The sequence below is a fragment of the Agelaius phoeniceus genome, chromosome 13 (genome assembly GCF_051311805.1).
Source record: "Agelaius phoeniceus isolate bAgePho1 chromosome 13, bAgePho1.hap1, whole genome shotgun sequence".
Taxonomy (NCBI): domain Eukaryota; kingdom Metazoa; phylum Chordata; class Aves; order Passeriformes; family Icteridae; genus Agelaius; species Agelaius phoeniceus.
In genome coordinates, this window is record NC_135277.1 from 5,941,608 (window position 1) to 5,968,889 (window position 27,282).

The 27,282-nt window shown below is 53.3% G+C and overlaps 1 protein-coding gene across 1 annotated transcript; it reads left to right on the forward strand.

Moving 5' to 3' along the window:
- Positions 1-392: 392 nt before the first annotated feature.
- Positions 393-25,647, forward strand: RGMA (repulsive guidance molecule BMP co-receptor a). Its single transcript, XM_054642060.2, has 4 exons — positions 393-549; positions 7,497-7,612; positions 19,743-20,254; positions 22,473-25,647. The coding sequence occupies exons 1-4, from the start codon at positions 536-538 to the stop codon at positions 23,166-23,168; spliced, it is 1,338 nt and encodes a 445-aa protein (XP_054498035.1). The 5' UTR covers positions 393-535; the 3' UTR covers positions 23,169-25,647.
- The last annotated feature ends 1,635 nt before the right edge of the window (positions 25,648-27,282 follow it).

A 27,282-nucleotide genomic window follows, 5' to 3' on the forward strand; every position in this document is an offset into this window, starting at 1 on the left:
CCATGTGCCCCAGCCCTGTCTGCCTGCACACGGAGAGGGGGTGCTGGGGATCGGGGCTGTTGCAGCGGAGACCCCCAGCCCCCCCTTCTCGGAGCTGCGCCTCCCTCCCTCCGTCCCTCGCTCCCTCCCTCCGCCGCTCCTTGCGAACGACGCTGCTCAGCGTGCGCGGAGGGAAGGAGGGAGGAGGGAGAAGGGAAGGAGGGAGGAGGGAGGGGACCTCCCTATCTGGCTCTATCTCCTCGGCTGCCTCTCACATGCTCCGGGAGGGCGATGCGGCTCCCCGCGTCCCGCTGAGCGAGGCCGCCTGCACCCCGCCGGGGCTGCCCGCAGGGCGGGGGGCTGCCCGCGCCCCTCGGCCTCCACCCCCCGCCACCCCCGCTTCGGCCCGTGGGGGCTTTTACTATTTTATTTCCTTTGGGTTTTATTTTATTTCGGTTTTTATTTTTATTTACCCCTCTTGGAAAAAAGAATATAAAAAAAAAATTAAATAAAGCCGCCGCTGCCTGCACCGACCCCCGCGGGGCTGGAGAGGCTGATGCGGCCGCCAAGGTAAGCGGGGAGGGGGCTGGGGACCCCCCGGCCGCATGTCCCCCGGTTCCCTGCATGGCCCTTCCTCCTCCGGACCTGTTGAGGCTCCCGGTCCCCTCCTGGCTCCCCCTTTCCCGGCCGTTTTTATAAAGAACCTGGATTCTTCCCGCTTCCCCTGCCCGGCGCTGCCTGCCCGGCTCGGCGCTAGCTGGCATGCATGAGGTTATTCATTTATCCTCCCTTCTGATGCTTGCCACTAAAGCTGCTCCCTGCTGCGCTAAGTCAGTCGAGTAATTCCTTGCAGACCACTGATGAGAGCTGTAAACATCCTCCCCAATATTTCCCCCTTTCCCTCGGATTGCTCATCCCGGGGCTGATCGCGGTTATCGAGACCGGAGCGGGGACACAAAGCTCTCCCCTGGTTCCGAAGTGCTTGGGGGGTTTCGGAGCCCCGAGGGGAGGAGGGCGGGAGGGGACAGCTGGACAGATGTGGGACACGGCTGGGACGGGCACATCTGTGCGCAGGGAGAGGATGGGCAGCTGGAGTGCGGCAGGGCAGCGGGAGCCACTTCGTTCCTGATGTCCTGAGCCCGTAAATAGCCCAAAAATCTCTTCCAGGAGACGGGGGGGACAGAATAAAGCCCCCAGACAGGACAGTTCAAACGCACCAGCCAGAGCAGCCCCTGTCCGAGCTTCCACTCTGGGACATGCACGTTGCCCTTCCTAAAAATTACATATATTTATGGAAACCGGGCTGCGTTTGCAAGACAGGTGCTTTTTGTTGTGGTGGTGGTTGTGAGGCAGGAGATGAAAGTTTGGTGTTGTTTTGATGTGATTCTTGATTGCTGCCTGTTGGAGTAATTGCATCGCAATTGCTCAGAGGTAGAATCAATTTCCCCAAATTGAGATTTTAATGGGAGCTCGCAAGCTGCTGTTATGTCATGTGGTTTAAGGCGGCGTTGGATTGCATTTATTTTATAAACTGGATACTTTTGCAGGCGGCGCAGGGATAACAGCACCACCCAGTGGGGCCGCAGCCCCGGCCCAGCCCAATCCCAGTCCAGCCCAGTTTATCCCAGTCCCAGCTCAGCTCCAACCCTGCCTTAGTCCCAGCTCAAACCTCAGCCCCAGTCCCAGCTTTAATCCCAGCCCAACCCTAACCCAGCCCAGCCCAGCCCGAGCCAGGCACGCCCGGGAGGACTCCTGGTGCCAACTCCAAGATGCTCCCTCTTCACAAAAACTCCCATTTTCCTTTGCCAAAATACCCACAGAAGTGCTGGATTAAAGTTGTTTGGGTTTGAGGGTTTTCCCCCCATAAGAAGGAATGTCTGTTTCTCAGATATTCAGGACAAAGTTTTAAATCAGCTGAGGTCACTGTCGCTCAGTGTCTCACAACTGAGAAGGCAGGAAAGGCATCCTGTGTTGGGCTGTATTTCTGGCCACTGCTGCTGCAAATTGACAGAAGGAGACCTGGCAAGGCTGATTGGGTTTCACAGAGCTTTTTCCAGAGGATCCTTCAAACAGCCCTTGCTCAAAGGGCTGCTGCAGATGTAGGCTTGCAAACACTCAATGCCATCTCCCACCTTTAAATAGGATCGAGGAGATGTCCTTAGCTGACCTGCCAGTCAGAGGAGGAGAATTAGTGAGCTGTGTTTGCACTTTCTGGACATGTCAGGAGCTTTTAAAAGCAGCAGAGAAAAACTGTCCCATCACACAGATGAGCTTCTGTCTCTGCTGATAAGCACCCAGTTCTCTGCAATTCTTCTGGTGTCCCTGTCCATGGCAGGGGAATCAGCCCCTTCCAACTCCAACCATTCTGTGATTCTATGATTCTGATCATTTTTTGGCAGTTCAGACTTATCCATCTTTTCTGCTGAGCTGACATTTGGCCATTTGAACTCGCTCTAGGGAACCTCCCAGCCCATCTTCTATTTTTGCTTAGAGGGGAGCCCAGATGTGAAGAAGATACACTACCCCAAAGAGGAGACTGGGCCAGGCAGACCAGCTCCCTGCAGAGAATGAAATATACAGATGGTGAATTCCAGCCAGCCCTCCAAACGCTGCCGAACAAGGGATGGTTACATGTTCCCATGTGTAGGAATTAGGCCTCGCCCCCCCAGGGCTTTGCAGGCTAGGGAAAGGGAGAGACACAAATGAGTGTTAACAAGTCCAAAAAAAAAAGAAAGAAGTCAATGTGATGAACTCTATTTGCCTTAAAATAACCCTGCTTGTTTTGTTTTCTGTCATGGGTAAAACTGGAAGTTTTCCACCAGCCCATCTTCCCTTCCCCTTTTGCAGCCTGGCTGTTTTTCAGCATTTAGAGGTGATTTTTATGGCTGTGGGCTTGGAGCAGGCAATTTGAGGGGAGAAGGTTACCCACTGTGACTTCAGTGGGGGCTGCTGATAAATAGTTAATCTGCAGATGCAAGGATGCAGGTCAACAAAAGAGTTCTTACATTTCATTTACTGGTGGCACAAAGCTGTATTTTTTTTCCACCTTTCACAACTGGCCTCTTTTTACACAGCCAGGTTGGTGAGGCTGATGTTCACAGGGGCAGCTGTGGGAAGGAGGGTTTAGATAAACCAACAAACCTCTCTCTGCACTTTGCTATGCAGGAGTGGGTCACTCTTCAAAGCCCAGCTCTGTGCCATCCTCTTGCCTGCCCCATCCAGCTGATGCCAAAGTTCAGTGCAGGGCACTAAGGAGATCTCAGGGGGACATTTTCCTGCTCTACCTGCAAGGAAACGTTGGTAGGGAAAGGGGTTTAGATGCAGATTTGGCAGCTTGGAATGATGAGTAAAAGGAAGGTCTTTAAATTTAATTGCAGATATCAGAGGTGGCTGTGACTGCATAAGATGTTGGGGTATTTTTGGCTCTTCTTATTCAGAGGGTTTTTTTCTTTAGTAAGGGAATTGTTCAGGGCACAAATGTTTGCTTGTATTTTCACAAACATTTTGTGATCAGTTGTCAAACCTCTCCAGGCAACAACTTGGGGGTTTCCATTCCAAAATTCCTTTCTTCCTCCTTTAAGAAGCAGCTTGCTTTTTGCTTCTCACCCCAAACACACACATATCCCTGCATAACATTTCAGGATTAGCTTCCTGCAGGAGTGATTATGGCTTATCCCAGACAAGCCATGAGTTGAACACCGTGTCCTGAGGCAGAGCAGGAGTGTGGAGATAGTGGTGTGAAAAGTGGCTACACAGAAAGTTCACGGGAGAGTCAGGAGCAGACCAGGAGCCCCGACATCCACTCCTCTAACTACTAGTTGCAGCCCTCAGAAATACCCATGTTTACTATTTTAGCCATATAATTACAGGTAGTGAATGATTCCATTAGGAAGGCTGTAAGGGCAGCCCTCATCTGCAAACCTCTGGCTTCAAATCAGCCACGTTCACTCAGCCCCACTGAAGCCCACAGCCCCGCAGGGCAGAGAAAAGGAAAGTTCAGCCCAGCTGAGTGTCCCATGGGACCTGTGACTCCTCCAGCATCCTGCAAATACCTCGGAGAAGGCTGTGATTTGCATGTCACCCCTCCACAGTGACACCAAACACAGCAACAAGGTGCAGATGACCACGGAGGTGCCTGTGCCCCAGAGCTGAGCCGCTGCAGTGGTTGCATGTCAGTGGTGGGTGGTTTCCCACATTCTGTTTGCAGGGAGCATCAGGCTCAACCCTGCCTGAACAGGGAGTCCTGCATGGCCTTTGAGAAGGAAAGAAGTTGGGGGAAACACAGTAGCTCCACATTTCCAAGCCTAGATATGCCCATAAAGCAGGGCACAGATCCGAATTTCATGCAGCCTCTGATTCAGTAGGCCATTTAAAGTCCAAAGCTTTCATTCAGCTGAACAGAAAGGTGAAGTTTATTTCAAAAATGTGTAAGGGGGAGCAGGATTTCAGAAACACACCTTATTTGGGGCCTTTTCCTCCCCGAAGTTACGGTTTGGACACATCTGTTGTTTTCTCCAGCGAAATCCGCTGCTTTGATCAGTGCCAAGAACAGCAATCCCATTTGCAATGCATGATGCAACGGAGCAAAATCAAGGAGAAATTTTTACAAACTGGAGCCAGGGGCATCCGACCGTTGCTTTATGGCAGCACAGTTTTCCCTACACCAAAGGCAGAATTTCCATCAAGGGTCTTATTTTAACTGTAATGCCTCAGACTGGATTCCAGGCTATCGTTGCAATGTGTCAGCCTGCCCCAAAACGGCAATACCAAAGTGGTGCTTTAGGTCAAACCATCAAAGCAGCCTCGCGGCAGCTATTTAACAGCTGGCTTTTAAAAGTTCGTAATTCAGATGGAGTTTTTTAGTTAAACAGATCGTGTTAGATGTCATCAGCCAGGATAACAGCAGAAATTATGTGTTTTTTATTTTGAAATAAAAGCAAAAGTCGCATTGCAAGAGGAGAGGGTGGGAGAAAGAGGAAGGGATTTGAGGTCTGGAGCCCCATCCCCTGGATCTCCCCCCCCCTTCCCTGGGCTCTCCCCGGCTCACAGCCCCTCTCTCTCCTCCCCCTAGGCCCCTTCCAGCTCCAGCTGCCTACACATCCCATCAGCAGGCATTTCTTCTTGGGTGGTAGGAGCAGCTGGCAGGGTTTGGACATATTTGCCCCTGTTTGACATCCCCCACAAAGAGGTGCTTCGAGTCGGCGTTCCTCCCACACTGCCTCTGCTACAGGTCTGGATCCGGCCTGCCAGCTTTCATCTCCTGCCCAGCTCTGCCCACTCTGGCAGCCTCTCTGCACACAGAGCTCCCTCTGACTTTAGTGGACACCATCTGAGCGCAGCTCCAGGACCAGCAGGACCAAGGCAGATATGCCGTTAGGCAGGCAGGGTCACAGGATTTTTGGATCCCATCTGGGTCCCAGATGGAAAAGCTGCAGTGTTTTAATTCCTTTTGCAGCCTGGATAAAGCCCCAGAGGAGCTCCTCCTTCTTTGGAGGCATGGGGGCTCAGTTCCCTCATGGAGAAATAGATAGGTGTTAAAAGATATCTTTGCTTCTTGGATATTTATTCCCATCTCCTCTTCCTTCTTCTATGGAATATTTGTTGTACTGGATCACAGATTTAATCCATGACAGGGAGGAGATCACAAACTCTTATTAGAGATTTTAAGCCACAGTCACTCAAAAAAGCATCCTTAAGGATGTTTATGAGCTAGAAGAGGAGGTTTCCAAGAATAATTAAAAGAAATGTCAAGGAGTATCCCAGCCTATACCAACCTGCAGGAGGAAAGAAGCATGGTCTTACAGAGTTGGGAGAAGGGTGGTGTAAAACAACCAGCATCCTCTTATTCTTTGCATAAGAACCTCAGAAGAAAGGAGATGAAACATCCGGATGGCAAGGGGACACGCCATCAAAGGAGAGCTAATGGTCCAAAACAGGGAAGTCATTAAAGCCTACACCCCTGGGCACCCTCATTCAGAAGTGGTCTTAGTTCACTGTGGCTAAAACATCCCTCAAGGGAAATTTTTAAGAGATCCAAGCTAAGTGAATGCTTTCCTCCCAGCCTAGCCCTCTCATGGGTGGCACAGACCCCTGGGATGGTGGGGATGCAGATCCAATCTGCTCACCTCCACACGCTGTGGCATTGCCGGAGGGAGAAAAGAGCAGGATCTTGAAACCCAGCAGGCAAACTCCCGTGTGCTCCAAGCTGCTGTTCCATCTGATGGTCTGTGAGCAGGCAGGGCTCTCCCAGGGCTGGTGCCTGCCTGCGACTGCCCAGAGGGTCTCTAAGGGAGGCTCAAAAGTGAGACCCTACCAACATAATTGGTGAGACTTTCCCACAGTGAACGTCCAGGTCTGTAAGTGCAGAGGAGGTAGTGGTGGTGGCCCTGAGTGAGTTTAGGTATTGTTATTCATCTCCATCAGTCCTTGGTGGGCTGGCAGCTGGATTTGGGCACCTGACAGCCGTGCCCCTATGTAAGGAGTGCCAGTCTAATGATAAGGATCTATGAGAGTTGCTGTTTCTGAGTCACCTGGGGTTACTTCACCGCTGCCAGTGCAGGTGCGGGTGAATGACCTGGAACTGTTGTGAAACTCTCACCTACCGTGGTGCCAGGGGCTGGGAAGACATGGAGGAGCTCCATGTGCTGGGGGAACACCATCCCCCAGCAGGCTGGAGACCTCAGTGTCGCTGTCACACAACCCCTACCCCACACCAGCTGCCTAAAGCCTCCCTGCCTCAGTTTCCCTCCTGTGCTGTACGACAGCCCCTTTACCCCAAACTGCTTAATTTTTTGGACCCAGGATCCCAGGGCCAGGTTACCTTGTTCTTTGGATCAAAGGGCTCTTGGAAGGCCCATGGGAGAGGGGCAGGGAAGGCAGAGTGGGCGTTGAGACCCGATGGGGTGGGAAGAAGCCCCTCTCCCGAAGTGCTACCGAGCTGCGATGCCGGAACACATCAAGAGCCCCTCCCGTTACCCATCCTGCGTGAACCACTGCCACCCCCTTCCCTGGGGGCACACACAGAGCAGAGCTTGGTGGCCCCATCCCCAGCTCCAGCCCCCTCTCCGGGCTCTCCCCGGCTCTTTCTCCCCGCTCCTCCCAGCCGGGCTCCCATGGCCGCGGCCGCTCCCGCCCCTTCCCGCAGCATGGCCGGGGAGGCGGGCGCGCTCGGAGGAGGAGGCGCAGCGGAGGATGCAGGCATTGGGAGCCAGCGGGATGATTGATGGCTGGGGCTGGGTTGGAATGGGAGGGGACGGAGAGGAGGAGGAGGAGGAGGAGAAGAAGGAGAAGGAGAAAAAGAAAAAGAAAAAGTCTGTGTAATCTTTCAGTGCAGAGCCCGGAGCTGGGGCCGCCCGTGTCTGCCGCGCTCCGCGGAGCCATGCGGGGCTTTTGATTTCATTTTTTTTCCCCCAAGTTCTTTCGATTGATTTATTTTTCCCTTTTTTTCTCCCCTCTTCCTCTCTCCCCTTCTCCTTTTTTTTTTTTTTTTTTTTCCCCTTTTTAAACTCTTCTTCCAGGGAGAGGATAGTGGTTAAAGCTCGAGCTGGATGGATGGGTATGGGGAGAGGGGCAGGATCCACAGCCCTGGGACTTTTCCAAATCCTCCCTGTCTTTCTCTGCATCTTCCCTTCAGGTAAGGAACAGCCTCTTTATTTTGCAGACTTTTTCCTTGTGTTTCTGGCAGCCCTTGGATCGCCGCCCCCGTTCCCCTGTCCCTGGGCCTCTTTCCCTCTCCCTCTCCTCGCAGCAGTTTGCCACATGTTTAAAATAAGCAAGTGGGGCTCGGTTTTGGTGCGTGCACCCCCAATTCCCCGCTCCCCAAGCAGTTGCGGTGGGTGTTTCTCCTTGACCTCATCTTCTTTGTCTCCCCGCTCCTCATCCCACAAGGAAGGAGATGGTGGAAATCAAAGCGGCGAAGGCAGCCGGGAGGAGGGAGGTGTTCCTGACAGCGCCAGGTTACCTTCTTCTGCCCTTCCCGGCTGCCGCGGAGGGAAGGGGGGACACCGGTGGGGTGACCCACGTATGAACCCCCCCATCGGAAATTTCTGCCGTCAGAGCGGTGTGCCCCACGCTGCGAGCCCCCGCGGAGGGCAGAGCCGGGCAGCGGTCTCGGAGGGGCTCGGGGGGTGTTCGCGGTGTGATTTGGGATCGATGGGGGCCCGGGGGTCGCACGGCCCCGGCGGGGGGAGCGCGGCCGCGGGGCGCACCTGGGCGGGCGGGCGGGGGATGCGCGGGCGTTCCGGGCGGCCGCCCCTTCTCCCTCATCGCCGCACGGCTCTGGGGGCTCGGCAGCCTCGTTTGCTTGGAAAACTTGTCCTGGCTGGGCCGGGAGCTGTTGTGCTGTCCGAGGGCGGGATGGCAACCAAATGGTCCCGCGAGCATCGGCACCCCCGGGCCGGCCGCTCGCACCCGCCGCGGGGCTCGGCCCCCCCGCCGCCCCCGGCCCCGATGTTTGTATTGTGTCAGAAAAGGGGAGAATTTCAGAATTACAGCTGAAAACGCCATCTGTTTCCAATGAATCCCCCATAGTTTTTCACAATGTTTTTGGCAGATCTCTGCCTGCAAATTCCTTCAAGCCCTGAGTGCTTGTTTTTGTTGGGGGAGGGGAAACCCAGTCCACAGAGGCGGATTTGTTCCTTCCAAAACTCTCCAGTTTCTTTACCTCTTTTTTTTTTTTTTTACTTGCAAGGGGGGAAAAAATTGAGAGAAAGCAGGAGGGCGAAAGAAAAACTCTAAGGCTTAAATCGCCGTATCTCCCTTTTTATTTTTGTAAAACTTTCATTTGTAAAAAAAAAGATCTAACTTGTTAATTTTAAAATCTCCTCTGCCTTTCTTTTGCATAACCGTAGGTGAAGTAGTCTTGCACACACATGTAGGAAATAAATAAATAACTGCTTTACGCCCTTCCTCCCATCTTTGCCCTCTTCGCCCTCTTCCAGGAAGACCTTTTCAGCGCTGCCCTTAGCACTGAGGTGTCTCTCTGGACCCCACTCTTCCCATGAAACTTCCCAGCAGGCTGGAAGCTGAACCCCCTGTTTTTTGGAGTTTTTTTTTTTCTGGAAACTCTGGAGCTGCTCCCGTATGTGTTGCTTAACGCCCTTTTTGGAGCGGTTGAGTTGCAAAGCGTCGAGGCTGTGAGATTTACGGTGCAAGAAAGAACTTGATAGGAGATCTGGCTGGCTGCTTTGTTTGATTCTCCCTTCAGCAGTCAAATAAGGTGCAAAGAACTGGCAGAACGAGGCGATCCAGAGCCCGCGGGAGCGGGGCGCAGGCGGAGACGGGGCTCCCCGTGCCGTGGGCTGCGAGCAGGCTGGGGGCTTTTTAGAAAAGCTTTGTGGGTGGGAAGGTAGGGAAAAAGGGGGATTTATTCCCTGCCATATCCTTTTTGCCCCTTTTTTCCCTATGCTTCCTGGGAATTTGTGGGTTCCCAGCAGGTTTGCAGCACCAAGGAGGCTGGGGGCTTGTTTTGAAAGCTTTGTGGGTGGGAAGGTAGGGAAAAAGGGGATTTATTCCCTGCCATATCCTTTTTCCCTATGCTTCCTGGGAATTTGTGGGTTCCCAGCAGGTTCCCAGCACCAAGGAGGCTTCGCAGCCCTCCTGGGAGCCCCAGGTGAGCAGGGCCGCTGGAGGCTGCCCAAGCGGGTGCTCGGCGTGTCAGATCAGTGCCTCGCCGAGTCCTGCCCTATTTATTTATTTGCTTAACCCCCCCTACGCTCGCAGCCCGGGCTGGATTCCCACTTGTGCTGCTCTCACACTGGTGGCTTCGCCCTGCTGCCTCCTGGGCAGCCCCCAGCATCCAGTGCCCTTGGGCTGGGTGCTCTGGCCGTAGGTCAGGGTGACCGCGAGGCAGCTGGGGAAGGATCTCTGGGCAGAGCACGCCACTGGCTCACAGTTTCCTTGGCAGAAATTCTCCTTGGAGCTTGTGCCAAGTCCCAGTGCTGGATGCTCATGGGTGCTCTCCCAGCTGAGACCCTGATCTCCTGGCTGAACCAAACCTGTGCCTCCCAGTACAGGCTGTGCTTAGTTTTCTTGCAAATCCTTTTGTACTTCCAGAATCTGGCCCTGGGTGTTTTTTGCTCCAGGTGTGGCAGGCTCAGGTTTGCTTTGGCTTTCCCTGTTTGTTTCCAGCTTGGCTGTTTTGTCTGTAATACACTTCTGCCTCCGTAAAAATTTGGAATTTTCTGCTCTTGGTCCATCCAGGCAGTGCAGTGGATTCCAGATAAGGATCCAACCTTATTGGAGGTGTATCAGGGTAGGCAATAAATGGCTTTTGTCTCAGCGGCAAGAAGGTGATGGCAGCATTAAGCCAAAATTGAGATGGTTTAGAGGCTAAAATAGCCCCCAGAGTGCTGTGAACATGGAGCCCATCCTGGGGAAGGTGGAGGCAGGGGAGGAACGCGCCTGTGCGGGATGTTGTCAGGGCAGAGAAGAAGGGAGGGATTCAAACGTAAACCTGGAAATATTTTGGCTTCCCTGTTTTGTTGCAAGCTTGGAGCTGGTCTCGTACTTGGAACAGGGAGTTCTCTGCCATTGCCAGCGAGGCACGTTGTGGGGCTGGAAGGATTTGCCTTGTTTTTGTTGTAGATGGGGTGGATATGTAGCTTTTTTTCCACAGAAAATCGTGGAATTCCTGGCCCTTGGTTACTGGGCACAAGGCAATGTTAAGAGTGACTTTGGGTTTATCATGGGAACAGTGGAGGCTTCTTTTTCTGTGGCCTGGACAGCTGTGCTGAGTCGGATGTGCACATGAAAGTGCTCATAGGGCTGGGCAACCATAAAAACTTCCTGACCTGGGGGCTCTTCTTGGGCTCTGTCCTGACCTGCTGTCCCTGGAGAGCCAGGCTGTGGCCCCAGTGACAATGAGTTTTGTGGTCTCTCTTCTGGCTCCCTGATGGGCACATCCCATAAAGCATCCGTAGGCTCTGGCGTGGCAGTGTGTGGCCCAAGCAAGCCCCTCCCCAGCCCGTCAGTCCTTCAGGGGATCCCACAGCCAAGCCCTACTGCTCCCAAGGGATAAGTGTTGGTGAGACAGTGAAAGAGGTCAAAGATGAGGGCTTTTGATCCATCTGGATAAGTTTGATTGGTCTGATTTGCTTTTCCTGTTGGAGCAGACACCAGACTTGGAGTCAGGGGGAGTGTAGGAAGCCAGGACCAAAAGAGCCTCAGGGTCCCAGGTGGTTGGAAGAGGGCTGGGGTGAGCTCAGGGCTGCTGGAATCCAGGAGTGATGTGTGCTGGGGTGATGGAGAAAGGGTTTTGGGGAAAATGGGGGTTGCGTGGAGGTGCAGCTGTGGTGGGCAGGTGAGGGGTGCCCTGACCTGTGTCTGGCTGTCCTTGCAAATCCCATCCTGATACCACAGTTCAGGAGTGAGCTGTTCAGGCAAGGTCCTGCCTGACCGTGCACAGCATCCAGAGTGCACTTGTTAGAGGAGAGCTCCTAAATGCCTTTAAAAAGCTCTGTAGCCTGCACTTGGCAGCTACTGGGATGAAAAGAAGAGGATATTTATTCCCTTGTCTGTGAGCTCTCAAAATAACAGTGCGTTCGATTGTAGCCTCAAGATTGCTTTGCACTCAAGTGCAGCCCGGCTGAGTAAATCACTGCTCCACCAGCTGAAATTCCTGCAGCAAGGGGGAGAATTGAATTATAGCCAACTGCAAAACCAGATGCCATCCCCTTGATGAAGTCATCAGGCTCTCACTGCAGAGAACAAGCTGGCTCCGACACACACACAGCCCTGGTAGGCGCAGACTGAGCCGCTCTGTCTGACGGCCTGGCTGTGGTGTGTGGGGTGGCCAGGGTCTCATGTCCCCACAGCTGCAGGGACAGCAGGTCCTTCAGAAGGGTGTCGAGTCCCACTTTGTACTACATGAGCATCCAGAAGTGCTTGGCCATTCAGTTCCCAGCAAGCAGAGCTGTCCCTGACGTGCAGGTTTTATGGGTCAGGCAGAGAGCAAGCTTCACTTGAGGCCAAAGAATTTTCTCCTCCCTTGGTTTCCTCTCTTTCCTGGACAGCTGTTGACTTTGGTCCCCAAAGCCTTGGTAATGATCTATGGCATTTTGGGTTTTGGACAAGCTACCTTTTTCTCCTGCTGCGTGACACACTCCAGCTGGCCCTTTCTGAGGTGACAAGGGCATATGGCAGGACATGACTCCAAACTTTGCCAGCCCACAGTGATGAGAAAGCATTACTGTGCTGGTATACAAGTGGGGGGAGCAGTGGGACTGGGGGAGTGGATTCCAGTTAGAAAGTTACTTTTTCTTCTTAAATTTAAAACTTGAGTCCAGGAGAGGCAGCATTTAAAAATAAATAAACCTCTGAAGGTCTGTGGCCGTGAAAGATGAACAGACTCTGTGGCTTCCGTGGGGTATGAGCGATGGGGAGGGAATCTGGTGCTGGGTAGGAGCCCAGCCTGCAGCAATGGATCCACAGGGTCCCCTGCATCCCCAGGTGGGGCTCCAGCATCAGTCAGGTGTCTTGATGGGCTTGTGGGGCTGCCACCTTCCAGCCGGGCAGCTGCCACCCCACGCCCTGCACAAGCCAGTGCCTCCGATTGAGATGCTGCAATTTTTTGGCAGACATCTAATTGTATAAATTTGCCTCATCCAGATTTATGTGCTCCGGGCTTTTCTCCATCTCCTCGTTTTGTATCTCATTTACCTCTGCGTTTGAAGGGTTGAAATTTCACAAGAGCACAGCGGGGATGATTATTCCTAGAGGGAATCCACACCTGTGAGCAGAAAGCGTTTCCCTGCCAGCCCTGCCGCGGCCCGGGCGAGGGGGAGGAGGGCGAGGGACCCGCTGCCACACCTGGGGGGCCCCCGGGCACTGGTGGGTGGCAGCGCTGCCTTCAAAGGCAGCCTGGGAAAGCAGCTTTGGCGTGGGGAGAAAGATGTCTGCTGGAAACCTGAAACACTCGGCGGTGAGGGTGGCTGGCAGAGGTGACCTTATCCAGGGACCGCTGCTCCAGAGGGATGGGGACATGAATGGTGGTGGCTGAGGAGCAAGGTGAGGGTGATGCTTCATGCAGGGCATTGGGAGTGCAAATTCACCTCTCTTCCCATGGTGCTCATCTTGGGTGAAAGCCTTAACGTCCTTCAGTGTCCTCATCTCTAAACTGGACCATTTGCCTGAGGAGATTTACCAGCCCTTGGGAACTGTTGGTGAAAATGTCTGGGTGCACTCCCAACGGGGAAAGTAGGTGTGCAGCCCCAGTAGGGCTTCCTAGCCTGCAGCACACTGTGCTGCTGAGAGCCAGCTTTGTTAGTGCCCTTCTGCAGAGGAAGAGCCAGAGATCACTGCCTTATCGCTTCCCTCCCTGCTCATCCTCCATCCGCCAGCTCGTGGAGGAGTAAAACCTGCATCTCCTGAACCACCCACTGGCACCACTTCCTCTGAGCAGGCAAAGCTCAACAGCTGAGGCAAAGGCAGCACTAAGTCCCAAATCCCAGGAGGAAGATTCAAGAACAAAGTCTGTGACTCTGTTGCTGTGTTATCTGTTGCGCTGGTTCCCCTCTCAGCCCATCGTGCCGACTGAACTCCCCAAGGTTTGCTGGTAGTTCTCAGAGCAGCACGGCCCTGGCTGGCAGCTCCATGGGTGGTGCCCTCTCCCCTGGTGTCTGCTCACCCTTCTCCCTGCACATGGATGCTGAGGTGAGCCTGGAGGAGCAGCGCTGGCTGGGGGCTGGGGAGAGCTGCCTTGGCTGGCGCGGAGCATGCCGGGTCAGCCGTAAGCTGAGTCTGGAGCCAAAAGAGCTGACTAAGTGACAGCAGTGATCAAGAGCTCGCTCCTTCGGCGGCGTGCAGCAGTTTGTGCTGGAGCTGGTGAAGACACTGACTCTGCTGGTTTCCTGCCTGTACTTGCCCCGTGTCTCTGTGATGCCTGCAGAGGAGAGATGGGGGGCTGTGAACTCGGGGCTGAGGACAGAAAGGAGGTGGCCATGGCAGGTCCTCCGGATGATTTAGTGATTGACATGGGCTGAAACGAGAAAAATCCTTCTGTGTCCCTCTTCTGACTTCAAGGAACTGGTTTCTCCTTCCCCCAGCATCCTCTTGAGCAAGACTGGGTTAAAGGAAGCTGCATGGTTTGAGGTGTGCTCTGGGGTACATCTAAAATCACTCTATCGTACACAAAGTAGGGCCTTTGCCTGGATTTAATGCATTTGCTGCTTTTGCCAGTGGAAATGAGCACATAACCCCGGCCCCAGCGTGGAAGGTGGCCCCTCCGCCCCAACCTCCCCATGCACACCCTTGCAAAATATGAGCCCCAGCTCTTTAAGAGAGTCAGGTTTATTTTTCTCCTTCAGTCCCCTCCTCCTGGTCCTCCCCCACTTCAGTGCAACTGAAACCTGATCTAATCCCTTTGCACATGGGTAATTTATTGGTCTATTGGGCTTTTCTTGATGGCAAATTGCATTGTCTTTCTTCCTGGGTTGAGGCTTTGGAGCAGTTTGCTGCATTCCTGCAGCTCTTTTCTCAGGGCTGATCTTTCACACCCCCTCTGAGCACAGTCAAATCAGTTTTATTGGGCCTCTTTGTTATGCAAACAAGGCAATAATAACCAGGCTATTATTCTGCAAGATTGTGCTTGATTAACAGTTCAAAGGAGGTCGCTGGAAGAGCCCGGCGCTGCCTTCCCGCACAAATCCTTTCACCGAGGCTGGGTCAGGTGGCCCTTGGGTCTCCTCGCCCCACGGTGCCCCGTGGGGTGCGGGAGAGCTGTCCCTGCCCGTGACATCCCATCCATCAGGGCTGCACCGAATCGCTCCTTTCTCTCCCTGGTGTGACAAGGCGCTGGCTGATCCGTGTCATAAAATGGAGTCACACAATGATTTGGGTTGGAAGGGGCCTTTAAAGGTCACCCCGTCCAACCCCCCTTCCATGGGCAAGGACTTCTTGAATGTCTCTGGGGATGGGGCACCCACCGCCTCTCTGGGCAAGCTGTGCCAGTGTCTCAGCACCCTAATTGCAAAAAAATTCCTTCTTTGTATCTAATCTCACGACTCTCATGGGCATCAAGATGTGGGTCCAGCATGGCCATGAGGAATGGCTCGTGGGGACACCCCTTGGGACAGGAGCAGCATGAGGGGCTGGATACAAAGCACAGTGTTCATTCCCTCAGTTTTTGCTTGGGACTCCTGATACCTTGCTGGAAGCAATCCCTTGTGCTGCGTTTTTAAGGAGCAATGTGATTTTTTTTTTAATTTTTCTTTAACACTTTTGGGGTCGTTTTCATGCTGGTGGTGACTGCTGTCTGCCTGTGAGCAGAGCAGCCCACATCTCCTTGAAGCTGGCAGATGTTGCTGGTATTTAGCACCTTGGAGAATCGTGCCTTTCCTATTGAGGTGTCAGCATAAATATGTTTATTTAGATTACTTAAATAAATATGTGTTTAGGAGCCTAAGTCTGGGTGCTCAGATCTGAGGCCAAAGGTAATTACGTTTTACTGTGTTCTCCAAAAAGGCCCTTTACTGCATGTGTGAGGCTTGCACATCTACACTTCAATCCATGTATTTGGAAAAACGCGGGATGATGTATTTGCATCACATGTGGGTGATGAAATACTTTCCAGCCCGTTAGGAACCAAGAGGATATTAAAAAACATTGCTTAGCAGTGAACACTTTAAAATTAACAAGTCTGGTGAATGTGCATTCAGGAGTTTTAAAAGAATTGGCTTTTGCTTACAGAAATTAATTTCCAGTAATTCTCTTTGTTACAGGAATTACAGGAGAACAGATGAAATGTTGGTTTTGTGCTAGTTTTCTGTAAGAGCCTGATTTGGGTAAATGAAACCCAGGTTACTTGACACCCGCTGAAGGGAGAATGGAGGGGGCACTGATAATTAAATGCTGTTAAAGTTAGATATGTGCATATGTTTGAACACTTAATTTGACATCAGGTAATGCAATGTACTGATGATGAGGGCATCTGGTACCCCAGAGCCCTGAGAGTGTGTTTGGTGGTCCATGGGATGTTGTTGAATGGAGGACCTGGGCTTTCCAAACCAGGAGCTCAGGAAAAGGTCACAATTCATTCATTGCCTGCTCAATGGGATGTCCTGGTTAAAGGGCTGACCTCGGGAGAGTTGTGAGTGTGTCTTTGTCCCCGTGTCCTGTCGGGGTGGTAGGTTGTGCAGGAAACAAGGCTGCTGGAGGGAGATCTGATGGTGGGGCTGGGCAAACACCTTCCAGCGAGAACTTAAAAGTGCAAACCATTTAGCTTATCTGGAGGATTGACAAGGGACTTGCTTGCAGTGTGTAAATATCTTTGTGGGAAACACACTCGTCACTAACGGACGTTTTACTGCTTTGGAGAAAATCGCTGGTTCTTTTTATGTCCTTACAATGAAGTCAGATAAAATCCACTTAGAACCAAGACCCGTGTTTTGTAAAGGTGATAAACTCCTGAAACAGCCTGCCCAGGAACAGGGTGGCTTTTCAGTGGGCACAGACCTTACGGGAAATGTCCCTGAACAGATGGGGGATATGGGAGGGGGCTGTCCTGGTCCCGGTTGTTTTCTGATTTTTTTTTTTCCCCCTGGCTTTAGCTTTCTGAAACCGTTGGTTTCAAGATAACAAAGGAAATTTTGTTCGGTGGTTTGAGTGGCACCTTTCAAGGCCTTGAAAGAAGATCATGGGGAGGGTTAGGAGGTGGCTTGGAGGGGTTAAAGTCACCTGTGTGTGAGATGAAGGCTGCTCTGCCCTGGACAAGAAATCACCCAGACCTGGGGATGTCTCACAGATCCCAGGAGAGCCTTGCTAGGTTCCTGCTTGAGAGGGATTTGTTTCCATGCTAAGTCATCTGTGGTTGAAAAACAGAACCATTGTGAGTCGATGGAAAATAGATTATGCGAAATTGAATAAACATCGTTTCTTGGCCAGGGTACAAATGAGCCTGCACCACTGTGCCAAAGCTGCTGCCAGAGGGGACGAGGCAAGGCTGTTTGGGAGGGGTGAGGGTCGTGTTTGCTTTTCTCCACAGCCTTTGTCAGCTGTGGTCCCTCCCCAGCAGCATGAGGGCTTTGCCGTGAGGGTGGCTGGGGAGGTGTCCATGGGAAGGCCAGGCACACACAGGCCCCTCTCGCACAGGGCCGGGGCACCTGGATTGGGAGATCTGGCCTTATATGGGGCCCTGAGCGAAACAGCCAGAAGGGGCTCGGTGCCAAAAGTGCAGCGATAACATCGCAGAGCAGAACGCTCCCCCTTCAGGCGCAGGGAGGAAGGAGATGGGCTTCCCTGCCCTCCCTTCGGTTGGGATTTTTTTAATTCAGGACCTTATAAAGTCATGTGTGACCCCGGGCAGGGCAGCACTGGGGGATGCTCAGCAGCAGGGTGTGCCCAGCACTGGGTGTTGGGGGGCCGTTCAGCAGGGCCCTCTCTGTCCCTACGCAGCCTGCATCTCCAAATCCAAGTGAGTGAAGCAAATCCTTGAAGAACAAGAGGCAGTGGGTTTGTTCCTACTGAAAAAATCCTCTCTACACAGCAGCTGAAGGGCTGGAGCAGGCAAAGTGCTCTGCAAGCTGCTCCCTGGATGGGATACTTTGTGTAGTGAATCCTGGTGCCTTGCTGAGCTGTGGGGTGTGTGGTGCTTTGTGTAGTGAATCCTGGTGCCTTGCTGAGCTGTGGGGTGTGTGGTGCTTTGTGTAGTGCATCCTGGTGCCTTGCTGAGCTGTGGGGTGTGTGATGCTTTGTGTAGTGCATCCTGGTGCCTTGCTGAGCTGTGGGGTGTGTGGTGCTTTGTGTAGTGCATCCTGGTGCCTTGCTGAGCTGTGGGGTGTGTGGCTCCTGCGTGTCCAGGGATGTGTCCTCCAGCTTGTCCTGGGGCTGCAGTGACAGCACCTTCTGCCACACGGAACCCCAAGGCATCCTCAAGCTGCACATTAACATAACAACTAGGAGAGCAATGACTTTAATTGCCTGATGCCACAAGGGTTTGGGATAACCAGCAGTGGTGGCACTGGTCACACTCCTGCCGTGCTGTTTTGACTCGGACCTTCCATTATGACAGTCCTGGAAAACCACACTCCTGGGATGAACAAGAGAGGGGTGTGAAATAATAAATATCTTTAAATTTGACCCCTATATGCAGAAATATGAGCCCATGTTCCAGGTCAGAACCTTGTTGTTGAGTCATCTCTGGTCAATGATGAGTTAAAGGCTTTCCACCGTGCTTCTTGCAGGTTTAAGTGGGATGCTGCCAACACCAAACAGCTCCCGGGTTCTCAGTGCTGTTTGCTAGCATCTGAGTTTATTAAACATGAATTTTAAAACTCTGAGGAACCTGTCACCGTTTCCTATTTGCACTTCAGTCTTCTTCAAAACAGAGAGGAGACTGGCTTGTTTCTCACAGCTGAACTGCTCAATGTTTTATAGTCTTAAGTCTCCCTTTCTGATTTTCCAGCACCAACTCTGTTTAGGTTTCCAGCACTGTGATGTTTAAAACTCAAACATACTGTTTTCCCTGAAACAATACTGGCTTTTGTAACTTTCTTTCTAAACAAATCTGAGATACTTTTGGCACGGGTGCCCTGCCAAGCTCCTTCTAAACAAGCCCCAAGACAGGAATATATGGGTACGCCTGCAAAAGGCACCATGAAAGCATCTGGAAATGGTGGGGCTTGTCTTCTCCTCCTGCTGCCTTTTCTGCCTGAACCCATCCTGTTTCCAAACGCTCCAAGGGGGTCGATTAAGAGGAGAGGAAGGAAAATGCCATGAATTTTAAGTAGCGTGAGCCTGGGTTCACCCAGCAAGACTCCAAATTGGCAGGGGCAGAGCAGCGTCTGCGACATTCAGCAATGGCCGTGTGCTTTTCGCACAGCTGCTTTCAAGTCTGCTCCAGGGAAGCCACACTGCCCCAGGGAGCAGACGTTGTGTGTGGGGGGAAGAAGCAGGATCTGAATTTTCTTTGCCTTCCTCTGCCTTGCCAGGAAGCACCAGGGCTGCGGCTGAGCCCGGCAAAGGCCCTGCAGCCTCTGGCTTTGCTCCGCCTGGGCAGCACACGGCGGGTGGGAAGGGAAGGGAAGGCAAGGCGGGGGCTCGCTGGCATCCCTGCACCTGCTGTGCCGGTTTTTCTCCTCCACCTCTTGTTCTCTCTCAGCGGGCCGTGGTGGGGAACGGGCTCCCAGGGCTGGGCAGAGCCGCACAGATGTCAAGAAAGAGGTGGTTTGGTTCTTGTTTCTTTACAGAGGCACAGGGACGAGCGCTGCAGCGTCACTGCTGTGGCGCTGGTGATGGTGGATGGCCTTTGGCTGTGCTGCAGGGTGGGTCCTGGCACTGCTCTAACCTGGGCAACAGTGCTTGTGATGCTGCTCTGTTTTCCCAAGCCCGTGAAGGAGGAAAAGGGAGAGAGCTTTGTGCTGGTAGAGATCAGTCTGGACACAGTGCCCAGTAACTCATGCAGCACAGAACTTAGAATGTCAAACCCTAAAAGGGCATTAGAAACCCCATTGCATTAATGATCCTCCCTCATCACTGCTTATGAATATATCCCATTCTTCCACACCACGGTTTCCCCCCATGATCATTCATCTAAAGGCTGCATGTTCTTTCCCTTTTTGGCTTCAATTGGGGCAGATCCTGTTGGTTTCTTTGGCTTTGATGCATGAGAGTTGGGTCATGTGAGAGGGTCACGTCTGGTGAGCGAGGCCCCGTCACGCGGCCGGGCCGGTGTCATGAGTTTGGGCAGCGGGAGGAGGACGCGGCCTCAGGACGGGCTGGAGTTGGGCAAGCCAGCACTGACCCCCTTGTGTTCTCCTGCCCTCCCACAGTGACATCTCCATGCAAGATCCTCAAGTGCAACTCTGAGTTCTGGGCGGCCACGTCGGGCTCGCACCACCTGGGCGCGGAGGAGGCGCCCGAGTTCTGCACGGCGCTGCGGGCCTACGCGCACTGCACGCGCCGCACCGCCCGCACCTGCAGGGGAGACCTGGCCTACCACTCGGCCGTGCATGGCATAGACGATCTCATGGTGCAGCACAACTGCTCCAAGGATGGCCCCACGTCCCAGCCCCGCCTCCGGACATTGCCCCCCGGGGACAGCCAGGAGCGCTCCGACAGCCCTGAGATCTGCCACTACGAGAAGAGCTTCCACAAGCACTCGGCCACCCCCAACTACACCCACTGCGGGCTCTTTGGGGACCCCCACCTCAGGACTTTCACGGACACTTTCCAGACCTGCAAGGTGCAGGGGGCTTGGCCGCTCATAGACAATAACTACCTGAACGTGCAGGTCACCAACACGCCAGTGCTGCCCGGCTCCTCGGCCACCGCCACCAGCAAGGTGAGCCTTGTCCCCCTGGGCAGAAAGGCTTCAGAGCAGCCTTTCTTTCCTCTGTGTCTTCCTCCATTTCCACATCTCCTTGGGGAGGGTAAGACAGAGCATAAGCTCCTCTGAATTTGAATGTCTGTCCCTCAATATCCATCCTTTTTTTGTCTCCAGCCTTCACTGAAATGTGGTTCTTGTTGAGCACATCCAGCCCCATCACAGCAAGCAGGCTGAGGTGCTGCACCTCAGTGGGCCTTCATGGCCAAGCCAGGTATTGCAAATTAAGAAGACTCCCACCTCGGGATTGCTGTGAACAGCCAGGTCAGGAATGATGCTGGCACCTCTTGGGGACCTCCAAGGCCTAAACAAACCCAGAACTGCCCTCCAGTTCTGGGAGGCTCCAGCTTGCAGGAAAAGCCTGGAGAGAGCTGAGCTCCTCACACTGCCTTCTCCTCTACCCAGGCTTGTAATTGTGTGGTTTGCAGCCAAGTGAAGACATATTGTGGGGAACAGTCTGTTCTGGAGGTTCTTTGACAGACTAAATAAACATCCACAAGGTACAAGGCAAACACAGAGAGCCCAAGAGAAAATGTGCTGCTGTGATACAGCAGGACCTGTGTGTCACAGGCTCAGCTTCAGGAGGGACCTGGAGCTGAGGAACTGGTGTGCTGCCCCTGGTGCACAAGTTCTGAAGCTAACAGGGCACTTTTTGTGCTAAAGAAAAAGGGAGGCTCAGCAGGAGGCATGCTCTTGCTTTTGGGAAATGTCCTGTCCCACCATGTCTGGGAGTTCTGCTTCTCCCTGTGTGTGGGGAGAGGAGAGAAGCACGTGTAGGACAGGGGCTGCTTCTCTGCTCTGGATGTCACCCCTTTATCCTGAGCTGGAACTGGCAGTGAGGTTCTGACGTGTCCCAGATAAACCCCCTAAAAGATATTCAATGATACTCTGATGTCCTTATCTGCTAAAACACATCAAAACCTGCTGAAGGTTGCAAGGAAGTCTGGCTTGAGGAAGGTGGTGAGGAAGATCCTTAAGGATCCCAGGACCTGCTGGGATCGCAGGATCACCATCTTAATTGAGCCTTTTCTCTTCTTATCTGCCTCAGAGGCTTGTGGTGAGGAGGGATTAGTCATGAGATCTGCAGCGTGAGCTGTGGGAAGCGCTGCTGTGGGCACTGCGCTGCTGGAAACGATGGGAGCACTCAGTCCTTGGGGCTCTGTGTGTTCTCTGCTCTCTTCTCCAGCCCACCCCACTCTGGCCAGGTCTCAGTCTCCCCCTTCATGGGGCCCAATGTGGCTGGAGGTCCCCTTTGCCACTTCTCCCTCATGGGCAGAAAGGTGCAAGAGCAACTCTGCAAGAGCTGGGAGAGGAAACGTAGTTTGTACTGTTTGTACATGCAAATTCTACTCATTTTCCTCCCCGGGTCTTCCCTCCAAAAGCCAGGCCAGCAAGGGAAGAGCAAGCACAGTGAGGTCCTTCCTGTGGAAGGGGCCTGTGTTTGAGCCCAGCCAGGGGTGAGGAGGCACGTTGGGCTATGTTTGTGTCATAGAATCACAGAATCATTAAGGCTGGGAAAAACCTCTTAAGATCAAGTCCAACCATTAACCCAGCAGTGCCAAGGCCACCACAAAGTCACCCCTTGAAGGGCCACCCCACTGGAGCAGGCTGAGCACATGTGTGCCTCTGGGGTTGAGATGGAGCAGGATGTGTTTGAGGGCCCATGGGAGAAATCCTGTTGGTCTGCAATTGGTTAGGGAAACAAATTGGTCCAGCCCTTGGGATGTAAATGTCATGGGAGTCAGAAGAGAAGCTCCACCGCCTCCAAGGGAGTCAGGGCTCTTCCCTGCTGCCATCTGCCAGCCCTGGAGGCGAGGCAGTGCTGCGTGCACGGGCATGCTGCCACAGGCCTGTGAGCAGGGATACTCCACCCAGCTCCAGCTGCAAGGAAGCTCCTCTGCTGGGCCTGGAGATAACAGGCAGATCCAGGTGGTGCATTCAGTCAAGCGTCTGGGTCTTGTATCCCTACACAATGTTCTCACCCTTTGGCTGGTGCAGGATCCCCATGTCTGTAGGGGCTGAAAGTCAGGGCCACTTCTTAGGATGAAGGACTGTGAGAATGAAGGTCATGCTCCTGTCTGGAGTGAGCATCCAGCCCTTCCACCTCCCACCCTACTGCTGGGTGCTCTCAGGTGGTCATCACTGGCTGTAACCGTGCTCCTTTCCTCCCCCACAGCTCACCATCATTTTCAAGAGCTTCCAGGAGTGTGTGGATCAGAAAGTGTACCAGGCAGAGATGGACGAGCTCCCCGCCGCCTTCGTCGACGGCTCCAAGAACGGAGGGGACAAGCACGGAGCCAACAGCCTGAAGATCACGGAGAAGGTGTCGGGCCAGCACATCGAGATCCAGGCCAAGTACATCGGCACCACCATCGTGGTCAGGCAGGTGGGCCGCTACCTCACCTTCGCCGTGCGCATGCCGGAGGAGGTGGTCAACGCCGTGGAGGACAGGGACAGCCAGGGCCTCTACCTGTGCCTCCGTGGCTGCCCAGCCAACCAGCAGATTGACTTCCAGGCCGTCCGCTCGGCCCAGGCCACGGAGGGCCGTGCCCGGAGGAAGGGGCCCAGCCTGCCCGCCCCGCCCGAGGCCTTCACCTACGAGACGGCCACGGCCAAGTGCAGGGAGAAGCTGCCCGTGGAGGACCTCTACTTCCAGTCCTGTGTCTTTGACCTCCTCACCACGGGGGATGTCAACTTCATGCTGGCTGCTTACTATGCCTTTGAGGACGTGAAGATGCTTCACTCCAACAAAGACAAGCTGCACCTCTATGAAAGGACACGGGTGCTGAGCCCGGGCAACACGGCGCCCACGGGAACGCATCCCACCCTCTGGGTAGCACTGCTGTGTTTGTGTTGGTTGTGCTTGTTATAGAGGTTTGCTCCTTCACACCTTGGAGAGAAGGGAAAGGGGAGCAGGAGGCAACCAGAGATGAGATGCAGGTGTTGGAAAACAAGAGGTTGGACATCAGAGCCACATGGGTTGTCCTCAACTCAGTCTCTCTCTTGGTGCAAGTCCTCCACCTTCCCAGCTCCTGCCTGGGAGGAATGTGCTGCCAGTGGGACCAGACAGGAGTTTTTGCTGGACTGTACCTTGTGTGGACCTTGCTCACTTCCCCCTCCTCCTGCTGCCATTTGAGGGGGTGCTGGGGAGCCCTTGTAGCTACTCTGCTTGTAGCACTCCCCTGGTCCCAGCCATGCACGTGGTGACTGTGACACTGGCGTGTGTGAACATGGCTTTGTCTTCAGAGAGCAGAGCCCACGAGGAGGGCACAGAGCAGTGAGACAGGACCAGCACAGCAGGGCAGGATGTCCTGCTCACCAGGGCTGGGCTCTGCTTTTCCTGCTCTGCCCCACAGCCCTGCTGTTGCATAGGGTGGTGCAAGGGGCCGAAATGGTGGGCAATGAACCCACACTTGCTTGGCTGCTGGCACCTTCTGGGTGGAAGGAGGACAGGTTCCTCAAGCCTTGGCCTGCATTTTTTTGTGGTTCAAAGGCATCCCCTATTTTAGCCAGTTCACCTGGCTGATTCACTCAGTAGTTCGACTCCTGTCTCCCTTGTCTCTCTCTGCCTGGACCCACCGTGGACTCTTGATGGCAATGGGAGAAACCTGGCCAGTATTCAAGGGGTTTCTGCAACTTCTGCCCAGCATTGGATGAGTTCCTCACACCGTTCACTCCCTGGTCCCCTGAAACTGGCAGCAGGGTGGCTGCTCAGTGGGAGACCCAACTGCACCTCCCTCCAGCCCCTCCCTGCCTGGCCCAGCCCTGGGATGGAGCAGGAGCATGGTGCTCTTTATTTTTGCTGCTAGGTCTCTGCTCTGCTCCCCATCCTGGGGCCACGACTTGCAACCCCATTGCAGACCAGTTGCACCTTAAGCCCTTTAGGGCTTGAATCAGAAATGGGGCAATGTCAGAATTCAGCCAGGAGATGGGATGCAGCAGAGGACCCCCCCCAGCTGCCTCCAGATGTCTGTTCCCTGCCTCGAAACCATCCATCATCTCCTTCCCCCACCACGTAGTGCTGCCCATCTCCTCCACTCCGTGCTCCTCTGTGGTTCACCCCATGGCTCACTGAACAAACATCAAGACCACCTTTGGTCTGCGCCTTCACGACTTCCTGGTGGGTTTCCCCCACCTTTCCTCAGGGGGAAGTTCCCAGAAACGAGCCCCAAAACACGTGTCACACTTGGGGGCACCTCCTGCTCTCAAAAGGGAGGTCTCTGGGCGTGATGAGACAAGCTTAGCACCAAAAGAGGTGGGAACAGGCTTGGTTTGGCAGTCTGAACTGGTGCCAAGAGGCAGCCTGGTGTAAATACTGAACATGACTATTCATTGTGTCCTTACAGCTCTAGAGCTCCATTTGTAAAGCAGCAGAGAAATGCAAACTTGTGTCAATTGATGTAATTTATATTGTCTCTTTAATATATAGAGCCCTGGCATTGATCTCGTGTGACTGTACAGATGAAAAGATGTAATTGGTTTTTAAATGTTTAAGGAAAGAAAAGAAACAAAAAGATGTGTTTACTACTTTGCTCCTTGCTTTGTTTGCTGATGCCCCAGATACTCTGTTTAGGGAGATTTTGAAATAAGGATATCACAGTTTGGAGGTGCTGAGGGGAGCAGCCACTGGACCACAGCACTGGACAGTTTCATTTCCCAATGCACTAATGCTCAGCCAGGCTGATTTGGACTTTCTGTTCCCTTTGTTCTAGAGAAAACAAATTTTTATCTTCCCTAGGAGTTGAAACACACTTTTTAAAAGCTAAAATCTGTCTCTGGGCAAAGAAGAGGTTTATCCCACAGCTAAAAGCAGCTGTGCACAGCCTCCCTCTGAGCACACAGTGCTGCTTGAAAGCTGCCTGAGCTGGCCCAGCCAAAGCATGCCAACAGGTCAATAATTCCCTTAAGAGCTCCCCTTCCTATAAAACAATCACCCCACAGCATGGCACGCTGTGGTTTAGGGACAGTTTCCATCCAAGGAAAGTCTGCTTATGGCTTGGCTCATTCCCTCTGTCCAGGTGGGTGCTCCAGTGGTGGCTGATGGTGTGAGGTGGTTGTTGGGGTATCCCTGTTTTAGAAGCAAACAGTGAAGCACTTTATTTTGGTTGTGTTTGACCCAGTTCTGGTTAAAGGTGAAGTGTGGCCAAGAAGGACCCGATACTTGGAAACAAACAAAACAAAACAAAAAAACATAGGCAAAGGGGGGGCATGCTGAAAATGCCCCCCCAGCTCCTCCCTGTGCTGAGACCCACGGGAGTGTCACCGCCTGTAAATACTGTAAATTATTTATTGAGAGGAACACAAGTAAAGTTTGAGGTTTTTTTGACAATAAACGAGTGGGTCTCGCTTTGTTCCCCGTGTGTTGCCTGGTGCTGTTCCCCACTCAGGATGAAGTGTTGCCCCATTTCTGCACTCACTCCAAAGCAGCTTTCTTCCACCTGAAGGACCCTCTGACAGCTCATTTCTGTCCTGAATCCTACTGAGAATTTCAGTCTGGAGTTCAATTTATGAGAAAATTAAAAAGGGGATGGGGGTGAAAATGTAGATAATAAACCATTAGAGCCTTGCCTCTCTGGGAAGGGGGATGTGCAGCAATGGGGTCCAGGTGGGTGCCACCACCCTTCCCCTGCTCACCACAGCACATTGGGGTGTACATCCCAGTAATGGCAATTCCTCCCTTTGTTGGGCAGCTCTCCTGTCCCAGCTGGGTTTGTTGCTGCCCTCTAATGAGGAAAAACAAAATTGCATTTTTTTTTTTCTGTTAAATTTTCCGGTTTTGAAATCTGAAGGGACTCATTGTCCCAGCAGCTGGGGACAGGGAGATGCTTGAGGGCAGGTGGGACACCCACAGCAGCTCAAAACACACATTATTTGGGTGAAACCATGCAGTGATGTCCAGCACCAGAGATGTGATTGACATCTGGCCTTCCCCTGTTCAAAGCCCAGAGAACTGGCAGTGTTTGGAAAGATCCAAATCCACTGCCTCTGCCACCCCTTGCATGGGACAAATGACTAAATCTGAATATTCATCTACAAAGTGCCCAGAGTGCAGGGGCCAGGGGTCTCCCTCACTGTCTGTTCTGCCAGGAGGTCACCAAAGGTGCCCTGCTGTCCAGCCTGGGACAGTGAGCTGGCAGCCCCTGCAGGTTCCAGTGGCACAAAGTGCTGATGTGAGGGAATGGTGGTGACCCCTGATGCACACGGATGCCCTGTCCCCATTAACCACACAAGGCAGTAGGAGGTAAGGGGGGATGTGCAGGGACATTGGTGGTGGCAGTGGTGGCCTTGTGGCACCTGGGAGAGGTTCAGATTGCTCTCCAGACCATGTTCAGGGCTGCTCAGGGGGCAGCCCCTGAGGGATCCAGGGTCCCATCCCATCCTCTGTGAAGGGCAGCAGCTCAGGTGCCACCACCTGGGGCCTGGGGTGGGTTTCCAGCCCCACTTTGGCTGTGCCTGCCCATGCCCTGGCCTTTGGCCACTGTCTTGGGCTCTGAGTGCTTGGGGTGAGGCAGGGCCAGCTGTGCAGGAGCAGCCACAACTGCAGAGTGATGTTGCTCACCAAAAATGAGCTTTTTGCTAGGAACCGGCTCCCTCTAGAGGGTCTGCCCCTCTGTGAAGCACAGCCCTGTCCCCTCACTGGGGTGGGTGCAAGGCAGGGCTGGGGGAGACACCTGGCATCAGGGTGCTCACATCCTTACTTGCCTGCTTAAATCAAAATAAAAACATTTAAACTTTTAAAAAGTTTAAAAGTTTAAAAGCCTCAGGTAGATTCCCCCAGGCACGTAACAGGCAGCCCAGCTCCCTGAGCCCCTGTGCCTCCCTGCAGCTGAGCCCCATGGCCAACAGCCAGTCACTCTTTCCATTAGGAAATCCATTTTTCAGGAGCATATAACTCAGCTGTGAAATTTCACTCTTGGCTGAAACTTGGCTCAGCAGCAGAGAGACTGGGAAGGGCTGGACCCAGTGGCCACAGGTGTGAAAAGTGC

Coding starts and splice junctions, on each gene's coding strand:
- RGMA (XM_054642060.2), top strand. Junction 7,613..19,742: donor TCTCTGCATCTTCCCTTCAG/GTAAGGAACAGC, acceptor GCCCTCCCACAG/TGACATCTCCATGCAAGATC. Junction 20,255..22,472: donor CGGCCACCGCCACCAGCAAG/GTGAGCCTTGTC, acceptor CCTCCCCCACAG/CTCACCATCATTTTCAAGAG.